We start from the raw sequence: 22,866 nt of genomic DNA, 5'->3' as shown, positions 1-22,866 counted from the left end.
ATTTTTTATTTTCGAGATAACAAGAATCTATTCACATTAATAATCACTAAATACATACTAAATATTCTAACTTTGTAAAATGAAATCGTAAAACAATGAACCTGAGATCGTTCTTTAAAGCTTGAAACCTTCTACTTTCAAACTTTGTCATTCATTTTATTTTTAAATGTTTCTACATCACGTGTGTAAAAACGATGAAGAACATGTGTGTAAAAACATTACAAATTCCTTTTTAATTAGATCTATTATGATTTTAAAAATGATTGATTTAAAAAATGATTTTAAAAATCTTCCTTTTTACAATAGTCCCCCTTTTACGATTTTCTTTTTTTCCTACTTTGTTGAACGGAGAATATTAGGATTCAACGACAAAAAACGAAAAAACAATTTCATCGTTTAACTCTAACGTTCCAAGTTCAATAAACTAGTGAAAAAAGAAGAAATAGTATAGCAAGTTTTAAGAGCTCGTTGTAAAGAGAAAATTACATTCTTCAGAACTATAGTGGATTTAGTTCACAAAAATTGTTGTTATCTTTTCACATTTGATTCTTTACAATTATTGAGAAGAAAGTATCTTCACTTTACCACCTGCTTGCATGATGTAAAATCAATTCAAAATGACACCAAGTAAATCATCATGATCTTCTTTTACGAAGTTATATCAGCTTAAATCATAATAATTTGACAATTTTTCATTGTATTATACATCGCTACAGGTCTGCTCTTCACTGTAACTTCACGAAACTCGGAATTAGCAATGTAGTGAGTTGAAAATGCTGGCATCCCGAACAGCTAAGTCGAATGGTTTATGCTCCGCCGACATCCGACGTGGAACGAGTTTCATTTAGCTTTGCGGTTGAGGGTTCGGGGCATTACGTTTGATGAACTGCGGTTACGTCATCGAGATCTATCTTCCTTTTAGAACCAAAGAATTTTCCACGATTGTTACTCTTAATCAATTTGTTCCCCTATATTTATTATTCCATTCTATTGTAGTTGAAAAAAAAAAGAAATCTAAAATCATCGTTTGTGAGAGCTGCAATTTTCAGAGGAAAGAATTTCGCTCATCGAAGGAATGATCACGAATTTTCCAATAGAAATGCTATTTTGTCGATGGAAGACAGTCTAGAAGCGAAATTACGGGATTCCTGTGGTGAAAAATATTTCTAAATCTGAGATAAATTATTGATATAAATTGGAATAAATTGTATATTTTTAATACAAAAGTAAATTATATAGTTTATAATTTATAAAGTTTATAACAATGTATTTATTATAACTGTATTATAATTTATCATATGAAATGATTAATATTCCTTCTACATTAATCATTAGTCAGATTACGTTTCATCCGACTTTGAACGAATCGAAATCGAAATCGAAATTGGGCAATTTTCGATCGACGATTCGTTGTCGCGTAGAGTCCACGGAAACAGCATGTTCGTTCGGCGAGTGGCCACGTATGCGGCCATTAACACCGCGAGCCTTATTGAAAATACCCGATGAAACGAGCGGTTAAGTGCCTCGATCGCTTCTCGAACGAGTTTGTCGATCGCTAGTCACGACTTTTACCTTTGAGCGTTCGAATTGATGCCGTGAAACCTCAGCTTGTCGGATGCTTATCGCGCGCCATTGCCACGAATCCTATCTCTCTATTTTCTTTCTTCGAAATTTCAAATATCGAAGCTTCTCGCGCGTTCGTCCGTAAAATATAATAGCACGAACAAAGATCTTGAACCTACTTAGAGTAATAAATGCCGAATATTACTCGAAACTTTCGATGAAATTCTTTCCAAAAATCTCGCTAACATCAGCGAGATATCAGTTTTCTTCTGAACACGACTTCATTTTAAAAATCTCAAGCAGTATTAACATTCAATATCGCGAAAACTTCAAGACTCAGTACTGAAATATATATACAGGGTGTTTCGTAACTTGTGGGACCCACTTCGGGAGCTGATTGTACGCCTAAAATTAATGAAAAAATGTCATATAAATATATGTCCTATCTGTCTTCGTTTATGAGATACAATGAATTTTCTGTTTTAATTACTTTTACAAAAGATCCTGCTTGAAATGACCAGCTTGCATTTGAAGACAAGCCTGCACGCGTCTTGTCATTCATCTGGTTACTCTCTCAATCATTCCTGGTGTTTCTCGAATTTTTCGGAAGCCTTACTCTACTCTATTTCGTAGTATTTCAGCATGCGTATTCAATATTTTATGCGTATACAATAGATTTTAAATGTCCCCACAAATGAAAATCTAATGGATTGAAATCCGGAGAACCAGCAGGCCATGCAATAGGACCATTTATCGGCAAAGTGTTGATTTAAAAATTGCCTAGCCACTCGGTTAAAATGCGGCGGAGCTCCATCATGCATAAACCGCATACGAATAATCTAATATCGACTGGAACTTCCTCTAATATTTCGTGTAAATGAAAAATCAACGTACTTTGTGCCTGTTAGTTTCCCATCAAGAAAAAAAGGTCCAATTAAAAATTTATCAATTATTCCTGCCCGTACGTTTAAACTAAACTGGTGTTGATGTCTTGAATGCACAATAACATGTTGGTTTTCTTCATCTCAATTATGATTATCATGAAAATTGAATATATTCCTGGTAAAACTAGTTTATTAGAGTTTGCTCTCTTTATAAAATTCATTATATCTCATAAATGAACACAAATAGGACATACATTTATATGACTTTTTTTCATTATTTTTTTGGCGTACAATCAGCTCCCGAAGTGGATCCCACAAGTTACGGAATACCCTGTAAAATGATCCCATTGAACACCACTGATTGTGACAAACATCTTACAATCTTTCTATGATTAATTTCAGGATATAGTAATCGCGACAATCGAGTCTCGTAACATCTGGAATGTCCTTTTCATTCATGAAAATTCCTGAACAAAGTTCTTGTTTCCTGTCTGCAAATGTTCGAATGCCTTTCCTCGCACCGATCAATTATACCAGTTAATACTTCCGACGAGGGGGCGGGGCGGGGGCAGGGATTCCGCGCTACCGTTTCGCAATCACTCACAGAACCGTTATTGTCCCGTAAGCGGTGGGATTAACGACGTCCACGGGCGATAGATATCCGCTGAAAGAAAGAAAAACTCGCTCTCCTTGTCCCGGCGCGGCCAATTACTCTAGATTCTTTACTTTCGCGCGAGAAGCCTCGTGCCTTCAGGTCACGAATAGCTCGTGCGCGTACATATGTACGCGCACGCTCCTGCGCGACCGCGGCATAATTCCCAACGAATCGGACAACGCTCGCGATCGGCGGTGGAATTCCGATTCATATCCGCGACACCTGCGCCCGATCCCCTTTTGCCTTTTTTCCCTTCCTTCCTTCTGTATCCAGAAACTGTCGTTGGGAAACCTAACCCAAACTACCCAGCTGCATGTTTCGAAATCTCCGCTGATTTATTGTACGCGAAGTACGAGGTGAATGAAATTGATTCGCGCGCGATTCATGCGAACTGTGATGCATAATGGAAACGAGGCACCAGTGATATAAGTTGGAAGAGAATAATCGGCACGCGTGGGTGAAAGGGTGATAGTTCAAAGGTGGCAATGAATCGAGATGAATAAGATACAGGTTATCTGCAGCGATTCGTATTGATCTTTTAGATGCATAAATTATATAATCCTCTTGATAATTAATAAGTCATATTAATAAGTTAATTAAGTATTTTAATCGTGAGTTGTATAAATTATAAAATATATTGCATTTAATATAATGCATACTTATAATATTTTATAGTTATAAATTATATGTTTAAATGGATAAATTATATAATCCTCTTGATAATTAATAAACCATATTAATAAGTTAAATAAATTGTAAAATACATTACATGTAATATAATGCATACTTATAATATTTTATAGTTGTAATGTATAATAAATTATATATTTAAATACGTAAATTATATAATCCTTTTATAATTAATAAATCATATTAATAAGTTAAATAAGTATGAATTATATAAATTATATGTATAATGTAATATAATGTATAATTTACAATGTAAATTATATATCCTTCAAATACGTAATTAAACACGTAAATAATTAATTATTTACTTCACGCAAAAAGTGAAACGCTCACTGTAACATCGGTATTAGATAATCAACTAATTTAGATTAGGTTTATTAGTTTAATCGCACATAATGATGTTGAAGTATTAACGCGTGTCACTGTAATAATAAGAATGGAACGGCTCGAATTGTGAACAGGATTAAGCTCCGTTCCAAACTGATGACGAGGTGAATGACGAGGACGTGACGACGAAAGAGAGAAACCGATTAGAAGGGCTATCCCAGGCTTCTGAATCTACTTTCTTTATTTTCTCCCTAGATAGATGCTTGAATTTATCCAGAATATTGCGCAGAATATTACGTAATTTCCACTCACCCTTGAAGTTCTTCGATCTTACTCGCTACCATTTGACGACGAGAAACGACGTAAAACGCGTGATAGATCAAACGAATACTCCATTGTCTGTTAATAAAACTATCGTGCACTGTCAGAACTGACAATAGGTGATCGTTGACCCTGTTCTCTGTTCGCAAGCTGGTTGCGCCGTGAGTAATGCAACCACATAGGCGGCCGAGTACCAAGGCTCGTTGTCGAAGACCAATTCCTCGAGTTCCAACTCGCCTCAGTTGTTTCACTATAATTCCTGCGCGATATCGCTCGTTCTTCGCCATTCCTGTTTCCTCTCCCCCCTCTTTTTTCACCCTTTCTCGCGGTTTTACTTTTTTTTTTTATCATTTTTGCGTGTTTCTACGCTCGAAAATGTTCCAGACATTTTCTTCTTCTTTCTGACTGAAGGATTTCAGTTCGCGCAGTAACAAATTTTATATAATCCTGGTCTTCTTATAATCAAGTTGTATATTGCTTTGTCAGAATATGAGAAGTGTATTTGCGTAATAAGCGTCACTACAGAAGCTCAGTACAACAAGAGAAACAATAACATTTTTATTACGTGAAGAAACATAAAAAGGAAAGGGAGAAAGCGTGTAATTTCGACCAATGATGTACTAAGCTGTGCATATTATTTCTTAACGTAATTCGTACGGCATCAGTCATCCGTGTCTCGTCCCTGCTTCGTCGTTCACACAGACTTCAATACCGTGAAGTACGAGAAGGACGTTTTCATGATCTGAGAAATGATGCATCGATGTACGCGATGTATGTTCTCGTTCGAATAAAATGTTAACTGCGGACTAAGAAAAGGATATTTACCTTGGAGAAATTTTCCAAATTCATAGTTAATAATCCTCCGGCTGATATAGTCGGAGAGTTTAAGCAACTTCTCATTACCAATACGAATAACAGTTGCGTCCTCTTGTTAGCATTATACCACGACGCGTCGTGTCTGTGAACGACATAAATTTGTTCAGAAAACAAAAAATGTAATGTTGAATTTAGTTCAATTCTTAATTACTGCATCAACAGAAACAAAGAAACTTTATTATAGGTCTTCGTAGAAATTAGGGTCCAATTATTATATTTCATTGTGCTCGGTTCGTGCATGATTCGATGATAGTACAGAGTGGAAAGAAAAGTTTGTCCTTGAATATCAGGACCAAAAAATTTTTTTTTTTTCTTGCATTGTATTCTACTCATTACGAAGATGAAACTTTTTCAAGGAACCGTAGATCCCAACTTACAATAGTTTTCTTGAAGAAAGTTTCTCAATCATTCGATACGATCCAGCAACAAAAATTGACTTTAAGACAATATACTTACTATAATTGACCTTTATATGATGGCACACGTTGAAAATTAATGGAAATAGCATTATCTTACATTTTTCAATATCCATCGGTTACTTACATCGACTGGACAACTTCGTCGTTCGAATTCACTATGAATTGTCCTTGCAACGATATGAAACCTAAATGGACTATCTGGCAGAAGAAAAAGAAACCGTCCTTGAGATATTGCGCAGAGATTTCCATGTACGATGAAATCTGTGTGTGGCACGATGTTGAAGGTTTAGTGCGAACTTGCGCGTTAAAAATGCTCACCTTTACCAACGTTACGCTGAATTCTATTATTATGAAAATCATGCCAACGAACAGATAAACGGAATGAGTGTCGTCGATAGTTTTCACGTAGCTGTTTCCGAAGTCATTGAAGCGTAGCCCGTCGTCGATTAAAAAACCGCAGCGATGAACATGAAAACACGCAGACAGATGCGTTAAATTCTCCCAAGGAGTTTCAGAGCGAGAAATCAGATAAAGAGGAACGGCGAAACGAAGATTCAATCCAACTTCGATACAAACTTTATAGCGTGTTGGTGGGCACGAATCGAATGGAGCACTCTTCTGTAACTCTCGTTTTGTACGTCGCTCGGATCTTTGACATTGGACAAATCTAAAATCGCGTTCTTGAGACGATATCTATGGAACAATTCACGTTCGTTATAGTTTCACATTTCAACGAAAAATCATTCGATCCGGCTTGATACTTGTATCGTTTTACCCAGTCACTGCTAACTGTCCGCAGGCGTGTTGCACAATGAACATGTAACTCGTGTCGCAGCCAGTGAACACATAAAACGACGAAAAGCATAGGCATGCTATGTGGACGGTGATCAACGTGCGATACTTCCGATCGTCGATTATGTAATAAGCTGGAAAAATGTACACGATACCCCGCGACTCGTTCTTGGGTAAAATCACATCCAAAATAATTGGCATTAAGGATGGTTCAAGAAAACATACTACGGCACATGTGAAGCTAAACCCTGTAAATTAATTTTGAAAGCGTGCGAATTTTATGTGCATTTTTTTTTTTTTTTTTTGTTTTTTGTATATACTCATCTAACCGATATGTATCCGACAAAAGATGTCTGCTTTTACGGCGTATTGCTCCATTATGTCAAATTCGTCTTTCGTTCTGTTAGTTGCCCAATCGTCCCATATGGCATCAAGTAACTCCTTGTACTTAAATTTTGTCATTCAATATACACAGAGTGGACCAGTTTAAATTGCATCGCCTAAATAACTTCATTATTTTTAGAGATACGGATGAACTTTGTCAATAAAAGCTGTTCAATACTATGGAAGGGCCATAATATGATTTTTTTGTAGGTGGGTAGGTCTCGAAGATTTCAAGGTCACTTCCGCTTTTTTAAATCTACTGATATATTTTTTTTTATTCACTATTCAATGCATTTTTATATTCTCTATAAAATACATATATAAGTATATATATATATATATATATATATATATATATATATATATTTATATTAATTAAATTTCGCAATTACATAAAAAAATCTGCAATGATTATAAATAACAAATTCATTATTAAACAAAACCTGTGTGGATATACCTATATATTTTAAGAGTTACTTATCACGTTAGTGTTTTTCCCACGTTATTTCTATCTACAGATAAAAGAAGAGTAACGTAAAATGGAAAGTGCGAATGCAGAAATCTCGTTTACCTTCTTATTGTTGATAATATAGTTCGTATGCTTGAGGATAGTCCCGACTGTCAGAATTAGGAAAAGTAGCTGGAACATCAGGAGATCCGCGCTATAGAAACGCACGAGGTATGCTACCTGCAATCGGTGAACGATTACAATAATAAAAAAACAATTTTTTAAATTAACTTTAAAATTTATTAAATTCTCCTGCTAGTGTACAGTGACTTCTATCAATATTCAGATGCTGAAAATTTTATAATACTGTTATAATTTTGTAAAAGGAAAATTGTACAACAATAAACTTCTCCACTTCTCACATCGTTCATTTTATTCTAAGATGTTTCTAATATCACACAACGGGTGGGCGAGTCAAAATATTTTTTTTTTTCGAAAATGCTATAAATTGTTGTAATACGTAAAAATAGTAAAACATTTTTCATATCAGGCGAAAACGAAGATATTATAATATAACAACGAAGATGTTAACAATTTGATAATATTCAAAGTTCAATAAATTGATGAAAAAGAAAGAATCAGGTTTTTCAGGGGTTGTTGTAAAGTTGTTAATCTTCAAAAATCATAAAAAGATTTTTTCAACGATTTTGCATACTATGACAATTTGTAGCATTTTCGTCTTTATTTTATTATCTGCTACATAGCAGTAAAAATAAAATGAACGATGTATTTTGAAAGTAGACGTTTCATATTTTAAAATGAACTCAAGTTTATCGTTGTAGGATTTTTTTCTTTACAAAATTGTAACAGTTTATTAATATTTTAGAATTATTACACTGTATGTAAGACTACTAAGAAAATTGTGAATTTTATGATAAATTCACATCGCCTATATATATATAATCACCAATTAACCATTTACATATTAAACCTTGAAACCTCTGTCACGCAGCAAATTTTTGTAATTTATGTCTATATTTGTTCAAATATAAATTAATATTTACGCACCTGTGTAAAAAACGAAGTCAAGACAAATACGTATACAAACACTCGCATGGCGTATTTCGAAAGTTTATTCTGATCAGGCCAAATTCCACACAACATGCCACACATTTTAACTATCGTCATGTATTTCTTTTCCATCGTGGCTTTGTCCATAGTAGAATGAGAAATGAATTCTGAAGTTTATAGGCTGTATATGCGACTGACGTTTGAAGAGCGGCAACAAAGTGGTTAGAATTTTAGCCGGTACTTTCAACTATTTTCAACTGTGCAATATTTAGCCAGCCGATACAAGCAAGCATGTTCTTTTTATTTCCTGAACTCTCGTGAATAAGGAATGAGAGTTCGTTCCCCCTTATTAAATGCATAGAGTACCATTTGTAGAGTACCAATCCTTTAGAGTACCATTAATAATTCTAACTCCTCTCAATGCAGATACGCTTTAAGTTAATGCGTATTTTTGTCATTATATCGTTTAAAAGTCGCTCGGGAGATCGAATGCAATTAGCTTGAAACATAGAAGGTTTTGTAAAAAAAAAAAAAGTTTAGCATTGAACTCGACCGAAGTATTTTCCTAGTCGGTCAGTATTGAATAGTTCATAGAAAGAGAATTGTGTCTACTAAAGTCTCCTGCTAGTATTGCTTGTATTGTTCGATTAATTCTTCGAAGTGAAGATTTTGGCTGTTGGTTAATTTTATGTTGCAAAGGTTTAAATGTCTTCGTTGTTTTTTGAGATATGAAAAGATTTTATTAACATTTTAAATGGAACGATATGTTTTCTCATTCATTATATATATATATTTTTATAAAATTCTAAAATATAAGATTCAAATATCTCCTAAACTAATAATTTTTCAACATACGTAGGTTAATAATATCTGTATATATAATATAAAATATTATGTAATAATATAAACAACGGAGATATTTGACGTGGTTAACTTAAGTCTCATTGATTATATTACTCAGGTGAAGTTTGCTGTGTTAAGAAGGTGTGTAAAAATTGTCATTGCATCTATGTTCGTAAATACGGGAATTTATGTGTGACGTGGTTTATGTTTGTCGACGCGTCTCCACTTTTGTTTCTACGCTATTTTTTGGAAAACAAGTCGTCTCTACGGTATTCTCTTTTTGAAATTATTTTCTTGTGTACGTATTATTTTTGGATTGCATTGAGTGACCTTCGACACATCCTACTGACATTTTCTCATTTGTATTATATAAAATATGCGGAAAATGCTCGCAAATATAAAAAAAAAAGATTCAAGAAATGAAAGGAAAAAAAAAAAAAAATGGAACTCTAGTGTTTTAAAATGATATAAAAGTAATTCGTGGCAAGGAATCAGTTCACGCGTAGACAACTGGTAGAGATAGAGTTTGCGTCAGTCTTCATTGTTTGTATAATTGTTTACAAAACGATTTAAAAAACTCCACGTGAAATTTCATAACAATAACTAATACTAAGTTATGCACTGTTTGCCTATCAACGTTTGTTCGTTCGGTAAACGTCTTCCACAGAGTGGTGATGATTCACGAGGATTTCAATACCGTGAAGTATGAAACAGATCCTTTTATGATCTGAAAAACATCGTGTGTTTTTATTTCAGTGTCAAATATTCAGTTAAAATACTTGCGCCTTGATTTGCAAGTTGAAAACTGAATCAACGTGTACTTACTTGGGCAAAAGTTTCTAAATTCAGGGTAAGTAATCCTCCGGCTGACAGAATCGGAGGACTCAAGCAATTTCTTAGTGCTAATACAAACAACAGTTGCGTCTCTTTATTGGCATTATACCACGACGCGTCGTATCTGTGAACGATATGAATTTATTAATAAAACAAAATTATAACAAGCGACTTGATTGAATCTGAAATTTTAATATTAATCGGGTAAATTGAATGTATCGAAATTGACTTTGAGTTAATGCCGACGGTTCTTGTCAAATCTGACAAATTGAAAGTAAACTGCAGAGACACGAATAACAAAATGTAAAATATTTTGAGCAATGTTTGTACATTTTTTCAACATACATAAATATGTGGCTCACTTACATTGATTCGGCAATTTCATCGTTTGCATTCAGTACGAATTGTCCCTGTGACGTTAAAAAAAGTATGTGTATCAGTTGACTCGAAAGAAAGACACCGTCCTTGATGAGAGGTGCAGAGATTTCCTCGTACGAGGCAACCTGTTTCGAAAGCATTCGTTTCAAACGTGTTAGTTTAGTCGTGGAATAGTTTAATACATTTTGTATCGCGTTGTTTACATAGAAGTGAAACGTAAAGACGTGGGAATTCATAATTTTTTCAATTTACCAAATAAAATAGAGTACAAAAAAATAAACAAATAAAATTTGATATGTAGAATAACAGAGAAGTGGTTTAATGAGAAAACGAAACAGGAAAATGTTTACGTACGAAAGATTTACGTAAAATATTTTGGTTATATGTTAAATGAAAGCTCACCTTCAACAACGTGACACTGAAAGCCACCATCACGAAAGCGACGCAAATGCAAAGATAAGTGACGTGACAGTTTTCGATAATTTTCAGGTAACTATTTTGAAACCATCGAAACAGGATCAGTAGTGGATTCATCGTCGATCGAAGATTTAATAAATAGATGAAACATAAAATATAAAATGCGTTAAAAGCTTTCAGAAAAATAATGATTAGTTGAGAAAGAATGTTGCAGTGATTACTGTTAATATATTCAGTTTAAACTGTTAATATACTTAAATGTTTAAACTGTTATAATTTTGTAAAAAGGAATTATACAACGATGAAACTGACGTGTTTTGAAGCCTCTAATTTCAAAATGCATTAAGTAGAATTATTTTATTCTGTAATGTAATGTAATGTAATGTAATGTAATGGATAAAAGAAGATATTTTTCTTCTCATAATGCTATAAATTAAATATATTTTTTCTTATAATGCTATAAACTTTTATAGTGTGTGAATGTAATATTGAACAACTTTTTTCTTTCTTTTTTATTGAACTTTGAATATCAGGCAAAAACGAAGACTTCTTGATTTCAATCAGAATTCAATAAATTGATGAAAAAGTAATCGTACAGCAAGCTACATAGCAAAAGTATCTTAGAATAAAATGTGGCCAAATTTCTTTTTACAAAATTGCAACAGTTTCGATATTCAATTGTCCGAATAATATTGACGTAAATTTAATGCCAATTTTAGTACAAACTTTATAGCATGTTGGTGCGCCTGAATCGAATGGCGCACTCTTTCGTAGTGCTTATCCTGTACGTCGCTCAGTTGTTTCACGACAGACAGGTCTGAGATCGCATTCTTGAAACGGTGGCTGTAAAAGGAAATTTTACGTTCGACGTTCAAACAATTACAAACTGAAATTTTATTTCTTTCATTCGGTTGATGTTTCTTTTACCTGGCCACTGCAATCTGTCCGCAGGCGTGTTGCACGACGCACACGTAACTCGTATCACAGCCGACAAACACGTAATACGCCATAATAGTTACGTAGGTCAAATGGAGAATTATAAACGAACGATACTTCCGATCGTCGATTAAATAATAAGCCGGATAAATGTACAGCACATCTCGCGTTTCGTTGGTCGGTAAAATTATGTCCAAAATAATTGGCGACAATGCTTGTTGGACAAAACATCCGGAACAGACCATGCCGACTCCTGTAAATTGATCAGAACGGATCAGAGTGATTGCAGAAGAGTGAAAACGTCGAATTTTCGAGGTGATTTTTTTTTTTCTTTTCTTTTTTTACTTTACCGAAATACATTCGACAAAAGAGATCTGTTCTCTCCGCGTATTCCACCATAATCTCCAGTTCGTCCTTCGCTCTGTCTTTCGACCAATCCTCCCAAATGGTGTTGAGTAGCATCTTGTACTGCAAGTCAGTTCAGTTTCATAATATACGAAAGTTTAAATCTGTCGTGTATGAGCAATTTCGACTGTTAGAATGTTAAAATAATTGGAGAGATTTTGATGATGCGTGAAATTTTAGAAATTCGTGGAATCAAACAATTTCACATTTCGTACACTTCATAAATTCGTGTTTCGCTGTTGTTCAACAATGGACGAAAAATATTGTTCTTGTAAATAGTAATAAAAGTATAATCGAAATGAGAGATCCTACCTGAGTAGCGTTGATAATATAGTTTCCTTGCTTTATTAGTACCCCGGATATTAGAAACAAAAAACAGATTTGCTCTATTACGGCGTCCAGGTTGAAAAAAGACACGAGTTGTGCCACCTACGATCGATTAGTTTGACAGAGAAAGAAATTTTCTAGCACATAACGATGTTACAAGAATTCGATATTTCGCGAAAATAATTATGTATATGACAATGACAATTGCAATGTTGTTACTAAAGGGTGTTAGTATAATGTTAGTATAAAAATTACACGGAATGAAATTTTACACTTTGACAATTAAATTATAGCTTCTGTTTCACATAATTTTTATTTGTTTGAAAAAGTAGATTTTACATTTGTATAATTTCTCATTTTTCATACTTTTGTGCTTTACTTTCACTTGTATAGATTAAAGAAGCTGTTTCATTGTCAAAATTAAATTAATAGAATAGGCTGACAACTATCGTTAAATCTTCGTATAAAAGTCGAAAGTTTATTATTCTGAATATTTCCTTCAATCTATACGACTGACAAAAATATATATGTGAAACGAAATATTTCTATATTCCAATCGTATATACTATTTTTTGAAATAAATAAAGAAACAAGTGAACCTCATAGTGCGAGTTCAAAATAAATAAAAAGTGAAAGACCATGACATGCACAAATATCTATTCTTGCGAACATTTGCGATCGAATAGTCGCTGATCTTGATTGTAAAACAGGTATTACGTGTACCTGAGTAAAAAGCGACGACACACTGATGATGTATATAATCGTTCGTGCGACAAGTTGCGAAAATTTACTCTGATCAGGCCAGATACCGGTCAACACCGAGCACATCTTGGTTACCTTCATATATCTTTCTTCAACCGTGGTTCTGTCCATGATAAAACGAGAAGCTTATCTGAGGATTGTTTGCACGCGAGTATACGTATAAAGGGTAGCAGAGAAATTTGTTAAGTGAGTGAAATTTACCTGTCTACCTTCACTTCCGTCCGATCATCCAATATTTATCGGAACGATGCCAGTGTACCGTGACCCTCGTGAAAAAAAAATAACAGTTTGAATGATTCATCCTCGCCCCCTTGAAGTCTATACACCATCGAAGTACTTTTGATAAAAAGAAATATGGCAACTTAATGGCCGTGTGAGTGTGTGTCGCCGTCGTTGTGACGTTCGTCACGGAAAATACCATTTAGAAGCGTTAGCTATTCTAGTCGAAATGGTCGGATTAAAAGTAGTCGAACGACTACGAGTAATTAGATTGAAACGTGGTAGGTACCTCGGTTATCTACCTTGAAACGAGGTTGACAGTGGAAAGTTTGAAAAAGAACAGTCCGAACGTGTAGACAGTTGTTCCCAGTGCTGGAAACTAGTCGGCCGGTTGAAGTGAACGGTCGAACGATGCGGAGAAGATCTGTACGGATTTTCATTTCGTTATCTTCTTCATCGAGCGAACAGTCGAAAGATATTTTGTCTCCCTTGTCAGTGTTCTCTCTCTCTCTCTCTCTCTCTCTCTCTCTCTCTCTCTTTCTCTCTCTTTCTCTCTCTGTGAGAAAGTGCCGCGAGCACGTTTAAGCTGACCTAGTCCCACGGTCTAGATTCACGGTTAATATTTTGCAACGAGATTAATAAGCGATCCGATCGTGTGCGCGAATAATTCAACCACTCGCTTCTGCCAGTGATGTCGCTTGTACGTATATGCAACTAATCGAATCGTTCAGGTAAGCTCAGCTACGGATAATGGAAATTTTAAGTTTAAATGGACTGCTGTCAGCACGCGGGTTCGAAACTAATTTTCAAAGTCCTCGGAACTTTGATGCTTGAAACGCTGAAGAGAAATCTCCTACAAATTTTCATTTGTCACGGTTAAATAAAATACAAATAATAACATGGAAAATTGTCTAATCTGGATTCTTGATTGGGAACACTAACGTCCGAATTCTTGTTAATTTAATGAACAATATAAATATTAATAATATGTATAATGTATATATTATAATATAATATATAAAATATAATAATATATTATAGTATAATATAATATATAAAATATAATAATATGTTATAGTATGATATAATATATAATATAATAATATGTTTATGTATTAATTTCTAACTCACATTTTTAGATTAATTTCGAGTCTCGTAACAGCCAGTCACTCGGTATTGTTTACGTATGAAAATATTTAAATTTTTGATATTTCGATATTTCTATTAACACGTATTTTCGGTAAAAAATACGGACCTGCGTGGATGTTGCTTACAGCAAACTCACGCATCGTGTGAACTGTCAGCGAATTTTCAAACATCCCGTACAAATATTTTCACTCATCAAATTATACATACAAATTATACATACAAATTACTTCAGCCGCGGCAGGGCAAGGACAAGATAATTCTCAAAGATATTTCGCGCCACCGTTTTCATAATTACTCATAGAACCGTTATTGTCCCGTAAGCGGAGTGATTAACGACGTTCACGGGCCGATAGATATCCGCCGAAAGAAAGAAAAACTCGCTCTCCTTGTCCCGGCGCGGCCAATTACTCCAGATTTTTTACTTTCGCGGGAAGCCTCCGGCACCACGAACCGGCTCGTATACCTGCACGAGTCGAAATCACGATATAATTTCCAACAAATCGAGCAACGTTCGACTAGCATGAAATTAATACCCGTGACGCTTCGTATCCGCGAGCACGTATGCAGCTCGCCGAAGGGAAGGGAATTTTAACCTAAATATACCGTCTGAATCTCTACCGATCATTAATCGATCGATCCGAAGGAAGTAAGAGAGCAGCGAACGCAAACAATCAAGAATAATCTTTGACATTTTGGTATTGATGAACGATGTAAAAATATTTTATACCTTTACACTTCAAAATGAGGCCAACTGGAACGCGATTTCATTTTTGCATGAAGTTGCAACGGTTTAAAATGTGGACAACTTTTCACAGAATGCGCGACTACTTTCTAGTCTACACCATTGTAGAAACAAGCTGAAAAGAAAGAATGGCAAAGGAACGTTCCGTCAATTTCAGTACAAACTTTGTGGCATGCTGCTGTCCTCGAATCGAGTGGAAACGCCCTTTCATAAATCTTATCTACGTCGCTCGGATCTTTGACGTTGGACAAATCTGAAACCGCGTTCTCGAAACGATATCTACCGGACAAATCACGTTCGTTACAGTTTCACGCACAACAAACGGATTTTCCGATCCAGTTGATATTTGTATTTTTTTTTACCCAGCCACCGCTAGCTATCCACACGCGTGTTGCACAATGAGCGTGCAACTCGTGTCGCAGCCAGAGAACACGTGCAACGTTGCAAAGCACGTGCACACCACGTGGACGTTGATCAACGTACGATACTTCCGATCGTCGATCATGCGATAAGCTGGAAAAACGTACACGATGTCCCGCGATTCGTTCTTGGGTAAAATCGCGTCTAAAATAACTGTCGTGAAGGATGGTTCTACGAAATATAGCGTGCTACATGTGATGCCAAATCCCGTAAGTTGATCACAGCGATACAGCGATACAGCAAAAAGACATGAACTTCGAAACGTGATTTGTCTTACCAGCGTGTACCTGAGAAACATACCGATGCATAATGTCGAATTCATCTTTCGCTCTGTCGGTTGCCCAATCCTTCCACATGGCATCAAGTAGCTCTCTGTATTGCGAACGTGTGAAATTAATTTTTTTAATACAGATCCACGTTTCTTTTTTACGTAACATTGGATTAAAAGGAATAAAAGAGTCCATGGTTATATTCCAATTATATGTGCTATATTCTAATTATATTCCAATCGTTCAAAGAGATTCATGGACGACTTCGAATATAATTGGGATATAAGACATCCTTGGAATTTAATTCAACAGAGCTTTTTTCGTGTATAATTATACATATATTTAGAACACTAGTGAAATATGTTGAATGTTACGTTACAAACTGAAATTGAACAAAAATTAAGCCGAAATTAAAGTTATCTCGTGTACATATAATATTATCTTTTAGAATAAAGCAATTAAGGGATTACTTTTCATTATATATACGTCATTTCAGGGAGGCTTTATGCTCCTGCACGAACATCGTGCACGCTATTTAAAAGCAGCACGTGTGCTGCGCCATTTGTAGTACGTAAGTCGTGTCACATGATGTATGTAAACCAAAAGCAATATTCATCGAGTATCAAGAACCAACTATTAGTTTTTGTTGACAACGTAACAAGCAATGCAGTTCCTCTCATGACGATATATTTCTGAAATCTTTCTACAAAATAGCTATTTTTGCTTCCACAATATCGTAGAACATTCAGAGAATACTAAAACAGTTGAAATTATATTATTAATATTAATTACTATTACATCAATAGCACCGACATAGAAAACGTGAACATTATCATAAACTTCACAGAAAAATTCTTCAACTTCGATGTCACTTTGTTCATGCTGTTTTCAATACCGTATAGCATGATGCGCAAAGTTTCAGGACCTGAAATGTAGCAAACATTGTATTTTACAATGAAATGTAGCAAATATTGTATGTTACAATTATTAACGATAAGACAATTAATACATTACTTCTGAAAAGCTTTTCATATTTAACTCAATTAATTCGCCGGCAGTTAAACGTTGTGGAGTTAAACTCCGCCGTAACGCTAACGCGCATAACGCTTGCGTTTTTGGATGCGTGTTGTACCGCAACGCTGCGTATCAGCAAATTTTGTTACGATTTTTTAAATTATATTTTGCAAACATCCATTGAAATGAGGTACAAATAAAGCAGACAATGCAAGGAATAGTAATTATATATCTTTTTCATTTTTCTGAGAGTATGAATATAAAATTGAACTGAAAATTAGATAATCTAGTATTTCTTCTATGGAGAATAATACGATATAAAATCATTTAAAAATAATCATTTAAATCATATAAAATCATTTAAAAGTAATCAAAATAATTGTGAACCAGTGAAGAACAAAATTAATGAAAATGCTTCAAGTATCTTTATCTAGAAATAAATAATTATAATTTTTCTATTATTCGCATCGTTCTTTACCTATGCAAGTCCTTTTGATAAATCCCGGAAGAAAAGAAAGTTTTCATGACAAACATTACTCACATTGTATAGTGAATTTCGTCGAACAAATTTATGACGAATTGTCCTTGCATCGTTCTTGGGAAGCACTGATAAACAGTTGGGATAAGCAGGAAACCAATAAACTTGTAAAAATCGAAACACACTTCCATCATGGCGACCTAATTTCGAACGATCGATAATGCACTGATGTATCAAACATACAAAATTGATTAAAAGAGTCTTACCTGGATCATGTTAATACTAACGCCCATGACTACTAAGCTCATAGTTAAAAAAAGATACGTTACGTGTTCTCGGATTTCTCCAGAACCCTGTCTCACAATTAGGAAACAAAAGGAAAAGATTCCAGGTCACAAAAAAAACTTGCGTAAAAAAGGGTGAAAAAGAGATGTTCGAAATAAAAAATAGACATAGTACGATAATCGCTAAATTTCCAGGGAATATTAATTTATCTTTAAAAAAAGCCAGCGATCGATAAATATTCAAGAAATCTTTTGAAAAAATGAGATTACTAAGAAATATTATACGTTAATGTTGAGAACGATTGAAATTAACCAAAATCTTTTTGAATAACAAGAACCAGTTATTAGTCTTCGTTGACAAAGTAATAAGCAGAATGCGCTCTGTCCTCTAACGATATATTCCTAATATTTTTTTACAAAATAGCTATTTTTTACGGTGTAGAATACCGGTGTACAACATTCGGTGAATGCTAAAAAACTTTCATGAAGTTATGCTAGCTTTACATCAACCTCACTGACAGTGAGAACGTATGATGAACGAATCGAATGATCATAACCTTTACATCGAAAATACTTCAGCCTCGATGTCACGTTCTTCATGCTGTTTTCAATACCGTGTAGTATGATGCGCAAAGCTTCAGAACCTGAAATGGAGCAAATATTTGCCAAAATGTTATAATCATTGACGATAAGACCATTAATACGTTACTTCTGAAAAGCTTTCCATGTTTAACTCAATTAATCCACCGGCAGTTAAACGTGGTGGAGTTAAACTTCGCCGTAACGCTAATGCGTACAACGCTTGCGTTTTTGGATGCGTGTTATACCACAACGCTTCGTATCTGCGATATTTCGTTACAATTTTTTAAATTCTATTCTGCAAACATCCATTGAAATGAGGTACAAATAACGCAGGCAGTGTAAAGAAGAGTAATTATATATCCTTTTCATTTTTTTGAAAAGATGTATGTAAAATTCTACTGAAAATTAGATAATCTAACATTTCTTCCATGGATAACAATAGGATATAAAATCCTTTAAGAGTAATTAAAATAATTGTGAAGAACAAAATTAAAATGCTTCGAGTATCATTATCTAGAAATAAATGATTATAACTTTTCAATTTTTCGCATCGCCCTTTATCCACGAGAGTCTTTGATAAATACAGGAAGGAAAGAACATTTTCATGACAACCATTACTCACATTGTATAGTAAATTTCATCGGATGAATTTATGACGAATTGCCCCTGCATCGTTAGAAAGCACAGATGAACAATTGAGATAAGCAGGAAACTGATAAACTTGTATAAATCGAAGCACATTTCCATCGTAGCAATCTAATTTCGAACAATTAACAATACACTGATGAATTACGTTCAACCAGGTACAGAGTTGATTAATAGAATCTTACCTGAACCATCGTAACACTAACGCACACGGCTATTATGCTGACAGTCAGAAAAAGATACGTGACGTGTGTGTTCTCGATTTTCTCCAGAAACCTGTATTACAATCAGGAAACGAAAAAAAAAAAGATTTTCCAGTCAAGGTAGAAACTTGCGCGAAACTGATGGAAAGGAGATATATTGTTCGAAATGAGAAACTGATATCACAGATAAAAATGACAATCGATAAATTTCCGGAGAAAATTAATTTTTTGTTTAAACGGAAGACAACGATCGATATATTCAAGAGATCTATTGAAAAAATAAGATTTCTAACAAATATCACATGTTAATGATGACAATGATTGAGAGTAACCAAAATTTTTTCCATCATCGTTAATGAATACCAGCATAGCTAAAAAACGGTTTCATCATCCAGAATGAACAATAATTTGATAATGTAATCATCATGCTAAAGTACGAATTCTTCCTCTGTAACTGCGATTTTAATTTGGATAATAACTAGTACAGTCCCTGAGTAATACTGACGTTATAGCCCTTTGATGGCCCTGTATGGAGTACCTTACACTTTCATGCATTTCCTTTGCCTTCGTTCCAGAATATTTCGCAATAAAAGAATTCTTCTTGACTGCGTTTTTGAAGCGATATCTGCAAACAGTGCGAATTTTTCAAAAGAATCTGAATTATTTCCATCGATTCACTCATGGGGCATTTTTCAGTCGTTTACCCGGCCACAGTTAGCAGTCCACAACCATGCTGCACCAGGACCATGTAAAGTGTGTCACAAGAGACCAACACAACGAGCACGACGTAAATACAAAGGGCCAGGTGTAGCTGAATGTAATAGTAATATTCACGATCATCCTTGACGAAATAGTAACCTGGTATAGAGTATATCACTGGTGGCGACGTATTCTGTTGCCTTAACATGTGAAACAGACGCGCCGACCATGGCATTTGAAAGAAAAGTAATGCACATACACCCGCGTTTGCTGAAAGTAAATCGTTTCCTGCCGTTTAATTACATTAAAGTCGTATGTCATTTACTTAAATTAAAATTATAAAATATCGATCGATGTACCGGAGTAGAATTTAGCCAGGAAGCTTCCTCTATTAGCGTACGTCGTCATGATCTCGAATTCTTCTTTCAATCGATTAGTCGCCCAATCTTCGGACATGTCGTTCAGAAGGTTCTCAAGCTGTAATGTTCGTTCGATTGTAATTACAGAGAAAATTTGTCTTGCGAAAATTGGCAAATAGTTTCTTACCTCTGTCGCGTTCAATATATAGTTACCGTGTTTAATTATCATTAGAATCGCTGTCCCTATTAGAGATGACTGCTCTATCACGACATCCAGCGTTCCTATACGTATAATCCTCGCAGTCTGAAATAAACGATTAACATATCCATTTTATTTGCCTGAAAATTTTACTGTAGCTTGTAAATATATAAATGTAATTTCTCGTGATCTAAATTTATATAATTTATATAATAAATTAATAAAATCTATATAATGAAGTTAATGAAATTTATATAATACCCTGATTATTTCGATATTATTGCGATTTCCTCGCCGATCAAATTTTCATACTCTACATTTCAATCATTCACTTAGAATCGCGAAATAATCTGCCGTTTCCTTACTCCTTGCGAAGCATTAGTGGATCGTGATGTGAATTAGTAAACACGTACCTGTGCTATCATGGACGATACCATAGAAATATGGACCACAGCCCACAAAATGACTTTTACGAATTTATTTTGATTCGGCCAGATCCCACCTAACTTGGCGAAACTTTTTGTGACCTTTAAAAATCGCTTCTCTAGTGTTGCTCTGTTCATGATACAAAGTCTACTGTGCAAAATGTAGTTCTACATGTATTTTTACATCTATCTGATAATGTAACTGCACTTTTCCGTGTACATTAATAATGTACCTGCGACAGAGTGCTTCCATTTCAGAAATTACTGTTAACAACAGACCTACATTATTGCAGTGAATGTAAAAAATTGTGAATATTTAATCAACAGTAATTGCATGACGGTATACTGTATGGTATATTGATATTGATCGTGGCATAGTGTGACAACTAAAGTTGTCTGCTTTGTATCACATACATTCGCAATTAGATGAAGTGATTCACGATAAGTGGTAGCCTCTGAAAATGTGAATCCGTTGGATGCCTGGTGGTAGATTCGTTCAGTGCAAGAACCAGAAATCATTGTCGCGTGGAAATCTCCCAAAATGGTGGACATACTGAAATTGAAGTTGCAAATAAAAATAGAAGCATTACTTTTTAAATATTTAATTCTGCATTATTTAAATGTGGGCTATACGTTCAGATGATATTAGAATAACATTGAGTAGATATTTTCACAACATTGCTCGATAACATGGTTGTTCTCGATAAAGTGAATAATACGTTGAATTCTGTGTTAATAAATGTTAATAAATCACACTCCATATCTTTGTTCATGAAGATCTTAATACTGTGAAATATGAAAAGCAAAGTTTCACTACCTAAAATACACCAACATCGTTCCAGCGTGTATATTGTAATTACCAAGAAGGTAACATCATTGATTATAACACATTACTTCTGAGAACGTTGCATGTTCAGTTGTATTAATCCTCCTGCAATTAAACAAGGTGGGGTTAAACTTCGCAGTAACGCTAAGGCGTACAACGCTTGCGTTTCTGGATGCGTGTTGAACCACAACGCTGCGTATCGGCAAATTTCGTTACGATTTTTTAAATTATATTTTGCAAACATCCATTGAAATGAGGTAGAAATAAAGCAGAAAGGGCAAAAAATAGTAATTTTATATTCTTTTCATTTTTTTGAGGAGATGAAAATAAAATTGAACTGAAAATTAGATAATCTGACATTTCATCTATGTATAATAATACGATAATTGAATCCTCTAAGAATAATGAAAATAATTGTGAACCAGTGAAGAAAGAAATTGATTAAAATGCTTCAAGTATCATTATCTAGAAATAAATAATTAGAATTTTTCAATTATTCGCATCGTTCTTTACCCACGCCAGTCTTTGATAAATGTCAGAAGTAAAGAAAATATCCACGACTATTATTACTTACATTGTATCGTAAATTTCATCGGACGAATTGTCCCTGCATCGCTAGAAAGCACTGACGAACAATTGAAATAAGCAGGAAAACGATAAATTCGTAAAAATTGAAACGTACTTCCATCATCGCTATCTAATTTCGAATGATCGATAGTGTACTGATGTATCAAACGTACAAAATTGATTAAAAGAGTCTTACCTGGACCATGTTAATACTAACGCCCATGACTACTAAGCTCATAGTCAAAAAACAGATACTTAACGTGTGTGTTCTCGAGTTTCTCCGGAAACCTGTTTTACAATTAGGAAACAAAAGGAAGAGATTCCAGATAACAAAAGAAACTTGCGTAAAAAAGAGCTAAAAAGAGATGTGTTATCCGAAATAAATAATTAATTTCATTACAGACAAAGTATGATAATCGATAAATTTCCAGGGAAAATTATTTATCTTTAGAAA

General features: G+C 34.4%; 4 protein-coding genes across 4 annotated transcripts; all 4 read right to left on the bottom strand.

Annotated features, from left to right (window-relative positions):
* Positions 1–5,024: 5,024 nt before the first annotated feature.
* LOC122533840 lies at positions 5,025–6,989 on the bottom strand. Its single transcript, XM_043663935.1, has 7 exons — positions 6,857–6,989; positions 6,511–6,775; positions 6,312–6,428; positions 6,054–6,144; positions 5,860–5,996; positions 5,266–5,398; positions 5,025–5,182 (listed from the first exon to the last, which is right to left on the bottom strand). The coding sequence occupies exons 1-7, from the start codon at positions 6,987–6,989 to the stop codon at positions 5,135–5,137; spliced, it is 924 nt and encodes a 307-aa protein (XP_043519870.1). The 3' UTR covers positions 5,025–5,134.
* A 2,908-nt stretch (positions 6,990–9,897) lies between these two features.
* Positions 9,898–13,625, bottom strand: LOC122533847 (odorant receptor 67b-like). The gene is made up of 8 exons (XM_043663944.1): positions 13,534–13,625; positions 12,189–12,306; positions 11,830–12,091; positions 11,629–11,745; positions 10,888–10,978; positions 10,474–10,610; positions 10,099–10,231; positions 9,898–10,000 (listed from the first exon to the last, which is right to left on the bottom strand). Exons 2-8 carry the CDS (start codon positions 12,298–12,300, stop codon positions 9,953–9,955), a joined length of 900 nt encoding a protein of 299 aa, XP_043519879.1. The 5' UTR covers positions 12,301–12,306; positions 13,534–13,625; the 3' UTR covers positions 9,898–9,952.
* A 4,706-nt stretch (positions 13,626–18,331) lies between these two features.
* LOC122533849 lies at positions 18,332–19,351 on the bottom strand. The gene is made up of 4 exons (XM_043663946.1): positions 19,320–19,351; positions 19,112–19,245; positions 18,617–18,749; positions 18,332–18,551 (listed from the first exon to the last, which is right to left on the bottom strand). The coding sequence occupies exons 1-4, from the start codon at positions 19,326–19,328 to the stop codon at positions 18,504–18,506; spliced, it is 324 nt and encodes a 107-aa protein (XP_043519881.1). The 5' UTR covers positions 19,329–19,351; the 3' UTR covers positions 18,332–18,503.
* Positions 19,352–19,788: 437 nt separating this feature from the next.
* On the bottom strand, positions 19,789–20,274 carry LOC122533848. The gene is made up of 2 exons (XM_043663945.1): positions 20,042–20,274; positions 19,789–19,962 (listed from the first exon to the last, which is right to left on the bottom strand). The coding sequence occupies exons 1-2, from the start codon at positions 20,269–20,271 to the stop codon at positions 19,800–19,802; spliced, it is 393 nt and encodes a 130-aa protein (XP_043519880.1). The 5' UTR covers positions 20,272–20,274; the 3' UTR covers positions 19,789–19,799.
* Positions 20,275–22,866: the final 2,592 nt, after the last annotated feature.

Source organism: Frieseomelitta varia, unplaced genomic scaffold (assembly GCF_011392965.1).
Source record: "Frieseomelitta varia isolate USP_RPSP 00005682 unplaced genomic scaffold, Fvar_1.2 scaffold_557, whole genome shotgun sequence".
In the NCBI taxonomy this organism is placed as follows: domain Eukaryota; kingdom Metazoa; phylum Arthropoda; class Insecta; order Hymenoptera; family Apidae; genus Frieseomelitta; species Frieseomelitta varia.
Note: the sequence above shows the minus strand (reverse complement) of the source record. Positions and strands in the feature narration are given on the sequence as shown.

Excerpts from the sequence above, each read along its gene's own strand:
- LOC122533847 (XM_043663944.1), bottom strand. The coding sequence starts at position 12,300 with ATGCTACTCAACACCATTTGGGAGGATTGGTCGAAAGACAGAGCGAAG. Across the intron at positions 11,746-11,829 it reads GGACAGATTGCAGTGGCCAG|CCACCGTTTCAAGAATGCGA; the intron begins GTAAAAGAAACA and ends TTCCTTTTACAG. Across the intron at positions 10,979-11,628 it reads GCGCACCAACATGCTATAAA|TTACCTGAAAATTATCGAAA; the intron begins GTTTGTACTAAA and ends GTTTCAAAATAG.
- LOC122533849 (XM_043663946.1), bottom strand. Across the intron at positions 18,750-19,111 it reads GATGAAATTTACTATACAAT|ATACGAAGCGTTGTGGTATA; the intron begins GTGAGTAATGGT and ends GAAATATCGCAG. Across the intron at positions 18,552-18,616 it reads ACATGGAAAGCTTTTCAGAA|GTTCTGAAGCTTTGCGCATC; the intron begins GTAACGTATTAA and ends GCTCCATTTCAG.
- LOC122533848 (XM_043663945.1), bottom strand. The coding sequence starts at position 20,271 with ATGCCATGGTCGGCGCGTCTGTTTCACATGTTAAGGCAACAGAATACG. Across the intron at positions 19,963-20,041 it reads GGACTGCTAACTGTGGCCGG|ATATCGCTTCAAAAACGCAG; the intron begins GTAAACGACTGA and ends CACTGTTTGCAG.
- LOC122533840 (XM_043663935.1), bottom strand. The coding sequence starts at position 6,989 with ATGACAAAATTTAAGTACAAGGAGTTACTTGATGCCATATGGGACGAT. Across the intron at positions 5,997-6,053 it reads TCAGCGTAACGTTGGTAAAG|ATTTCATCGTACATGGAAAT; the intron begins GTGAGCATTTTT and ends TGCCACACACAG. Across the intron at positions 5,183-5,265 it reads ATTTGGAAAATTTCTCCAAG|ATCATGAAAACGTCCTTCTC; the intron begins GTAAATATCCTT and ends ATCATTTCTCAG.